This window comes from Penicillium argentinense (assembly GCF_028826775.1).
Source record: "Penicillium argentinense strain IBT 30761 chromosome Unknown utg000002l_segment0_segment0, whole genome shotgun sequence".
In the NCBI taxonomy this organism is placed as follows: Eukaryota; Fungi; Ascomycota; class Eurotiomycetes; order Eurotiales; family Aspergillaceae; genus Penicillium; species Penicillium argentinense.
Window position 1 is genome coordinate 3698471 of NW_026622661.1, and position 9467 is coordinate 3707937.

At 58.4% G+C, this 9467-nt stretch overlaps 1 protein-coding gene across 1 annotated transcript; it reads left to right on the forward strand.

The window, feature by feature from the left end:
* Positions 1-8169: 8169 nt before the first annotated feature.
* N7532_002192 (uncharacterized protein) lies at positions 8170-9109 on the forward strand (the record flags this gene model as incomplete). The annotated part of the gene is made up of 2 exons (XM_056614686.1): positions 8170-8216; positions 8293-9109. The coding sequence occupies 2 exons, from the start codon at positions 8170-8172 to the stop codon at positions 9107-9109; spliced, it is 864 nt and encodes a 287-aa protein (XP_056479727.1).
* Between the last annotated feature and the right edge of the window lie 358 nt (positions 9110-9467).

Here is a 9467-nt window from a genome sequence, read left to right on the forward strand (position 1 = left end):
TCAAAACCATGATTGCCCACCTAGGCGCAAAGCACCGACAACACCCTATGGCCCGCACTGGCGACCAACGGGCAGCTATTCATGCTGAAGCCATGAAGGCGAACCCATGGAACCCTGACACGGAGCCATTCACCCCACCACCCCCTGACTCCCGGCCAATTCCTGGATTAACGGTCCATCGTGGCTACCGCTGTCCCGCCGACGGCTGTCGATACGCGTGCCGCACCCGAAGCACTATGGGCAAACATCGTGGAGATAAGCATCGCGATGCTGTCTACCCCCGGGGGAGGCCACCAGTCGACCCAGATGACGATATACTCCGACTCCGGGCCCTGGAGCCGGTGTACTGCCAGCGATTGCATCCATATGGGCCGCATAGTGTCTACTTCGCTGTCACGCCCAATCCGGCGGAGCTGGCGGACCCCAAGGCCCCGGCCCCGGAACTCGATGAAGCTGCATATATCCGATCCCAGGTGGACTTGGCGCTCCTCCGATCTGATGGGATCGCGGATGCAGAAGACCAGATGGCGCCAACGGACGAGAATGCCACCGACACGTCCCCGTGGCTGGAGCTCACCCGATGGCCTGAGTATGTTCGAGGGCATGCGTTCCGGGACATCGCCCAACTTGCCTCCCACCCGGACCCCATGACCGAGCCAACCTTGGTCGCGATTGGCCTGAGCGTGAAAAGACTCATCGATCGGGCATTTGAGTCGATCGTCTCTCATCGTATCAACGAGTTTGACCAAGTGCGCATCAACAGCTTTGTCCAGAAACCCGGTATCTGGCAGCGCCCCATCCAGATCAAGCTCCGGCCCAAGACGTATCATGGCTACTGCCGGACCTGGGTCCGTCTCCTGAGTTTTGCGTATCGCACGAGTCAGCCCGACCAGCAGCTCCAGCTTCGCCACCAGTTCACCACCTCCCAGCTCAGCGCCATTGACGACATCCAAGGCTCCCTCCAGCGGCTGTTTCATGCGAGGGACCCCGGTTCTATGCAGGACGCCAACGTCGATCCAGGTCTCCCGCCCCGCGACCAGACTCAGACACCCACCAGCCAGGCCATGAAGGATCTTGACCAAGCCTGCCTGGACCTGTCTCTCGCGCTCCTAGACCATGAGATCCGTGGCGATTTCTTTGAGAGCCCTGTGGTTGCCTTCATGGCAGCGCTAGGTGTTGATAGCAAGAACCAGACTTACTTCGAGCCTGGCAGCTATACCACATACCTGTCCGCCTTGGTGAAGATCTCCCAGATGCTCGTCACCCAGCAGGCAGTCGATCTGGCCGATCGGAACGAGGTCAAGCACCCTGGCGATGCGCTTGAAGAGATGCAAGAACGTTTCCTGATGTATGGCGTCCGATATCCATTCAGCTGGATCGCCCGTCTCCGCACCTATGGCAAGAAAGTGCAGAATACATCCACCAGCCTTGGATTTCTCATCTGGAGTGGTGATCAGCAGTCACTCCACTACCGGGATCTCCAGCTTACTATGGATTCCCTGGCCGCCTTTATCCGCACGCAAGTGGAGCTTGCCCAATATGAGCTTGAGAGACTCTTCCTGCTTAATGAAGGTGAAGCACGCGCTGGTACGATCCCAGAGCTGCCCCTGCACCAGCTCACTGATGATCCAGTCAACAACCAGCGTGGGTGGAACTTCCTGAAGCATAGGAAAAACCGCCAGCTTCTCTCCACGCGTGGTGACAGATGGATGCTGGACCGCATTATGGCCACCGAGGCCCTTCGCAAGGACTTTGTTGAGGTCGGCCCAGCCACCAGGACTGAAGTTCGTCCGGCTGTGAAGTGGAATAAAGCTCTCCTCCTGGAATATCTTAACTGGGTCGATGAGTTCTTACAACGGCTGCTACTGCTGGTCCACATGACTTCCGGCCAACCCGCGCGTGCCACTGAACTGATCTCGATTCGGTATTGCAACACCCCGGAAGGGAGACATCGCAACGTCTTCGTGGAACATGGACTGGTCTGCATTGTCACTAGCTACCATAAATCCAAGAGCGTCACCAACTCCATGAAGATCATCCACCGATACCTGCCACGAGTGGTGAGCGAGCTTGTGGTGTACTATCTTTGGCTGATCCAACCATTCGCAGAGCAAGCCGCTATGTTTGCCTGCCAAAGCAATACCCGGATGCGGTCGCCGTATTTCTGGCCGAAGGGGAGGGGGCATTGGGATGCGAAACGTCTTGGAGCGGTGTTGAGATCACAAGGGGAGGCCCATCTGCAGACCAAGCTGCATGTGCTTAACTGGCGCCATGCAGCGATCGGTATTTCTCGCGTCCACCTGAAATGTGGTGGATTCAAGCGCGACTATGGGCCAGATGACCCGATTGTGGATGAACAGGCCGCGCATGGGTCCTGGATGGCCGGAACTACTTATGCACGTGGCTTGAAGGAGGCGCCCGGAGTTATTGAGGCGAAGCGGATCCGGTTTCGGGCAATCAGTTCTGAATGGCATAAACTGCTGGGTTTCGACGCTCCAAGAGGTCAGAAAAGGCGTTATGGTCAGCTCAGCGATAAAGAAAAGGTGCTATCTGCACAGAAACGCCGAAAAGAGTATATCACTATTGACTATAGTGATGATGAAAGCTACTAATATAGAACTGCGAGGTAGATGGCTAGTTAGAGCTAGGAAACCATGCGGTAGAAGCCGACCTGACCTTGCATCACCACCACATCCTTCGAGGCTAATTCTTGGGATTCTAGTACAATTAATACCGTATACTTTGATCGTTTTATCACAATTTTGATTCCTTGTGTGGTTCATGTAGTATAATGCGTTGAAGTTGGGCTTGGGCGAGTTCGTTGAACTGGATTACTTAATCACGGAACCCCATGTTTGTCCTCAAATTAAGCCCGTTTCGCGTTAAATACTCAAAACGAAACTCTTTTGCATGATGACTAACACACCAAGGCCATTGGAACAAATGTATCCTTAATGTGATAGATCTGAAGATAAAGCTGACAGACATCCTCATAGCCCCAATTCTGTCGAAGGTTGGTGACCGGGAACCACGCTAACCCGGTCAGGCCTAGTTCCCGCACCCCGGAGATAAAGTTGATTTAGCGCCATATCCAAACCGACTTCAATCTATACAATCCAATCCACGCTTTTCAACCGCCCGAACCGCAACGCAACGCAACGCAACGCACAGGGGGTAGACCAGCTGGAGGCCATTGGAGAGCAGCCTCGGCCATCAGGGTTGCTCGAATGGGCCCGAGTCGAGCTAAAATTAGGGTTTTTAGGAGGGGAAAAATTCGAGTGGCACTGGGTCGCGCAGAACGTTCAAAGCCCCGATCGCGCATATAAATAGGGTCGCAGGGATCCCAAAAATCAGTATGTTTTATGTTGGAGGTATGTTCATAACATAATTGAAGTTGAGCGCGATCGGAGCATGTTGAGGGTGGTTTTGCGATCGTGAAAATGTGGGCGATGTTTTGATGGGGTAACCGCCACCCGCCGGTCGCGACCAGTCACCACGACCATCGCCGGCCACCACCCCATTCAGGTTAGCGACCAAATTGGCTTTTGCGATTGCAAATTTCAGGGGTCGATTCCGATATCCCGCCGCATCGTCCCATTTGATTTTGAGCCCGATCCCAGGAGGTCGCGGTTGCACCATTCCCCCGCATCTACAACATCCACCAGTATAGATGTTTGCAGATCCACCATGGGCCGCGAATACCATGCCCGCGACATTTTTTGTGTCAACCCCGCGTTCCAGGTGTTGATTTGCCAGAAATGCCAATGTGCAGTACGACCAGGACAGGTCAAGGCCCATTTAATCAGTACCGCTCATCGCATTCCCATGGGGTGGGCCCAGCACATTCACAGCGTCATTCAGCAGTGGGATCACATCGACGAGCAGCCCCAGGTCGACCGTTGGCCCCATCAGATGGACGAGCCCATCCCCGAGTTACCCGTTTATCAGGATGGACTCATATGTCGGTTCTGCGACCAATACACATGTCGTCAGATCGATGTGATGAAGAAACATTGGGCAAGGCCCATGACTATCGTGTGTATGAGGGCCGTGGTCGCCCCACGCCCACCCAGATTCGAGCCATCCAGGGCCGCATTGAAGCCCACTGCTGGACCGTTTCATGCCAACGGTTGTTTAAGCAAGGGCCCGGGTCCCATTATATTTGCGTGGGACAGCCAGACCCCGCAGTGCCCGTGAATCCCGTTCCCGACGCCGATGCCATCCGCCAGCTATTGCACACCGTGTCGGAGTATCAGCAGGAAGATCAACAGGCCCAGGACACCATCATCCAGGCCGGCGATTTAGACGAAGCCACGCCATGGTTGAATCGGACGGGATGGGTCCGGTATTTACAAGGGGTCCCCCGCCAGCCATTGGTCGAGAGCACCCGGCGCCCCAAGGAAAATATCGAGGGACCGGAGCGCGCCGCATTCGTGATTTGGCAGGCCATTGAACGATTAGCGCATGTGAGCCAGGAGATTGCCAAGGCGTGTGGTCATTTATTGCGGATCGAAGTCGTCCGCACCACCAAGGACGAGAGCCCGCACAAGCCATTGTTGGCATATTTGGATGCCGCCGCCATTGCAAAGCATGTGGCGCCGTGGCAGCACATTTTGATGTTTTTTGCGCGGACCCAGGTACGTTGTGTTCAGTGAGGGTGTGCCCAGAGCATCGTGTGGGTATGCCAATGCTCCCGTCCACCGGCGGAGAGATATATTGCCGCGTTGTGGATATTCCACCGGGGTGACCAGCCCGGCCCGACCCGCACCGTCGACAACCCAATTCCCACCACAACCCATGTCCATTCCGGACCGACCATATTAACCAGCACAGGTCGAACACGATTGGGAGTCCCCCCATATTCATTCACCGAGCGCCAGCAGCAGTCGTGGGATACCGTGTGGCATTATGCGCAAGCCCGTGCCGGTAGCCCCGACCCCGGCGACGAGGAGGACGAGCCCGAGCCGTTTGAGATCCGCCCCATCGAGAATGCATTGCTGAATTTTTGCATCGATTTGTTACGCCAGGAGATCCGGAACGATGAATACGGGTGTGCCATGGTTTGTGCCACGGCCGTCATCGGTTACAGTGAGGTCGGTTGGGCCACCCCCCAGAGTTTCCCACCGCAGATATCCAGTTTGATCAAGATCACGCGGTTTTTCATTTTACACAAAGCGTTGCGGTTGGACCCGAATTCGGAGGAGATCCGCCGTCGATTGGCCGGGCGGCAGGACCACCAGTGGGTCGAGGGCGACATGATCGAGTTTGACGACGCATATGCATACGAGGACGAGGGATACACGAGCGCCCCGTCCACCCCCATGGCCATGCGGAGTTCCCCACCCCCGACCCGCGACGACATGATCGGGCGATTCACCCAGGAGCAGCGCCGGCACCCCACGCGCACGTTCGCCAAATGGGTCAAGTATTTGGTGGATTTGTTCATGGTCCGTGGCACCAACGGTCCCGTCCAGTGGTGGATGGATTTGCGCACGTACGGCAGGACGATCCACATGAACACGCCCACCGAGGGCCACGTGGGGTGGAAGTCGGGCGATGAGTTGTTGTACAAGCAGTTCCATTTCACCATGGGCGATTTCCGCGGATTCGTCCATGGGTTGGTCCACCAGATGCGACAGCGGGTCGTGTCCGAGTTGCTGTTTTGTCATGATCTGGATCAGCCGCCGCCCGCCATCCCGTGGGACGCGTTGTATGATGATGCCACGCAGAGTGCGCCCGGATGGAGCTTTTTGCAGGATTTACGCACCCAGTGGCCCGTCGCCGGGCGGACGTGGTTGCTGAAGCGGGTGAGCCAGGAGCCCAAGTTGCGGCGGCGGTTCATCCAGACCGACGGGAGCGGGTTCCGGATGCCGGCCATCGATCGATTTTTCCGGGTGGTGGCCCAGTTCCGGGAGCAATTGAGTGTCGCCGTGCACGTTTGTGCCGGCCAGCCCAGCCGGGGCCCCGAGTTGATGAGCATCCGCCACCGCAACAGCGAGCGCGAGCGCCGCAACGTGTTCATCGAGGATGGCATGGTCACATTCGTCAGCCGATACCACAAGGGTTTCCACGTGAACAACGACACCAAGGTTATTTTCCGATATGTGCCGCGGGAGATCGGCGAGTTGGTGGTGTGGTATTTGTGGTTGGTGTTGCCGTTCGTCGAGCAGATGCAGTCATACCAGCGGCATGTCCGGGGGGAGCCCGCCACCGTGGGCCGTCGGGCCGAGTATATATGGTCCCCCGACCCCGATCGGCACACCGAATGGAGCGGGGACCGGTTTCGCGCGGTGTTGCAACGGGAGACCGCCCATGGATTACGCGGGCAGCGATTAGGGTTACAGGCGTACCGCGACATCGCCATCGCCATCAGCCGGCGGTATTTGCGCCCGAGCAGCCAGTTCAAGAACAACGCCGAGGAGGAAGCCGACGACATCGACGACGACAGCAAGATGGACGACGAGGGCATGCGGGCATTCATCGCCGACATCCAGGCCGCGCATTCCGCCAGCATCGCCGGGATGAACTACGGCCGCATGTTGATGGAGAACCCCAACAGCACGGCGCGGCACCGCGAGTTGTTCCGGGCCGTGAGCCACGATTGGCACCATTTTTTGGAATTCCCGTCCGCCGTGGAGCCGCAGCGCCGCCGAGCCCCGGGGATCACGCGGAAGCCCAACCCGTGGGAAGACGCCGCGGCCGAGGCCCGCATCCAGCGCCGATATGATTTGCATCAGACCAACATGGCCGAGGCGTTCCAGAACATGATGGGCAGCACCGCGATGGCGTTGCGCGGACCGCAGGGCCCCGTGTTGCAGGCGATCAAGCACGGCGACAGTTGCATCGTGGCCGTGATGCCCACCGGGGGCGGCAAAAGTGCGTTGTTCATGTTGCCCGCGTGGGTGAGTGGCCGGGCCGGATTGACCATCGTCGTCGTGCCATTGACGGCATTACGGAGTGATATGATGGCGCGATGTCGGGATTTGGGCATTGCATGTGCCGCGTGGGATCCCCAGCGTCCGCCGGACGGGGCATCCATTGTGTTGGTCACGCCCGAGGCCACCCCCAACGAGGCATTTGTGAAGTTCGTCAACCGGCAGCGGGTGTCCCAGCGGTTGGACCGCATCGTGATCGACGAGTGCCATGTGGTATTGAGTCGCAACCCGGATTTCCGGCCATTGTTGCAGCAAATGGGCGCGTTGCGGGCCGCGACCACCCAGATGGTGTTGTTGACGGCGACATTGCCCCCCGCGAGGAGCAGACGTTGTGGGATCGCATGGGGTGGCAGCGGGACCAGGTCAGTCTGCACCGCAGTCCCACCAGCCGGCACAACATCGCGTATCGCGTGCACACCATCCCCGTCGACGACGCATATGACGAGCAGTTCCAGTGGGTGGAGATGCCCCGGGTGATCCGGTTCATCCAGGACCGCATGCGGCGGGCATACCCCGGGCGGGTGATCGTGTATGGCACCGTCCAGTCGCATGTCACGCGGGTGGCCGAGCAGTTGGGGTGCCCGGCATTTTACCGCAACGCGGTCGACAAAGACGGGATGTTGGACACGTTCCGCCGCCAGCCCGGGGCCGTGATCGTCGCCACCAGTGCGTTGGGCATGGGCATCGACATTCCGGACATCCGCAGTGTGATCCACGTGGGCCAGCCGCGGAACATGTTGGATTATGCGCAGGAGAGTGGCCGGGCGGGTCGGGATGGGCAGCCCAGCGAGGCCATCATCGTGCAAGCCGAGGGCCGGACGATGGGCCGGGAGATCCGTCCGTATTGGATGAACGATGCCCCCGAGGCCGAGCACACGCAGGTGGTCGAATATATGGACCGCGGCGCGATTGGGTGTCGGCGGGTGATATTGGATGCATATTTGGATGGGGAGATTGGCGGATACCAGCGCCAGCGATGCGGGGACACGGTGCCGGAGTCGGTGTGTGATGGACATGGATGCCAGCCCGATTGGGAGGACCACGAGTCGCGGATGGGGTCGTCGTCCCCGGGGGAGGCGGATGCGATGGATGAGGATATTGAGATGGTTGACGGAGATGAAGGCATGCCGGATGACATTGCGCCCCCCGTTGTGTCCGGGCCACCGATCGTTTCCACGCGCATGTCCGAGGTGGCATGCAGCAGTGATAGTGGGAGGATAGTGTCCCAGGTGGCATGCAGCAGCGATGCTGGGAGGATTGTGTCCCAAGTGGCATGCAGCAGTGAGAGTGCGAGGATTGCGTCCCAAGTGGCATGCAGCAGTGAGAGTGAGAGGATTGCGTCCCAAGTGGCATGCAGCAGTGATACTGGGAGTATTGTGTCCCAGGTGCCGTTTATATCACCAGCCGCAGCGAGGACGGCACCAGCAGCAGCGAGGACGGCACCAGCAGCAGCGAGGACAGCAGCAGCAGCAGCAAGGACAGCACCACCCACGACCCCCAGGGTCGAGCCCACATCCATTCCCGCCACCACACCCCGAACCATCCCGACGGACATCCGACACCAATTCCGGCAGCAGGACATTGAGCGCGCCCACATCGCGCAGCGGCATCACGGTCCGGCCGGGCCCCGATTCGACGACGAAGCGTTTTTGGTCAGTGAGGTCGACAAGTGGGTGCATCGGTGTTGGACATGCACGCAGAGGGGATATGATGATGCGCATGAGATGTGGCGTTGTGGGTTTACCGGGGCCGGGGGAGCCAGCAGGGAAACCCAGGCGAATAAGGATTGGATGAAGATGGTCCGCGGGAAGGTCCAGTATGCCAATTATACCGCACATTTCCCGTGTGGCATGCCGCAGCACATATGTCCATTGGGTGATCATCACGCGGACCATAGCGAGGAGGTCCAAAAACGGTGTCGAGGATACCGCACCGTGTTGATTCCGATGGTGGCCATGATGGGCAAGGGGCCGCAGCGAGATGCGGAGGTCACGCAGCGATGGTTCCAGCGATTGGCGTCGCGCGGGGTGGTGGATCCGGAGCGGAATGATGAAGGGTTGATTCAGTATTTCGGACAGCGCGCGCCGGGGACGGCGCAGAAACGGTCGCAATTGACGGAGGAGTTTATTTGGTTACGGCGGGCATATGATGGACGGGAGAGGTGCAGTGATTAGACGTGGGTCATGTTGATGGCATCATGTGGGCGTTTCACAAGGGTTGTTTTACCAGCAGGAATATATGCATGATGATTTTCATATATATATTCCAGTCCATGATTGGCAATCGCCCAGTATCAGTTTCGCAGTCCCAGCAGCGGTTGTAGAATATTGTGCGGCGTCATGCGAGGCCGCGACACCAGCGGGCCCATCCAGTGGTTGATCGATTTGCGTACATACGGCCGGGTCACCGACACGCCCGTGGAAGGCCAGATTGAATGGAAATCCGGGGATGAGTTATGGTAGAAGCAGATCCATTCACCATGGGCGATTTCCGTGGATTCGTGCATGGGTTGGTGGGGAAGACGTGCCCGAT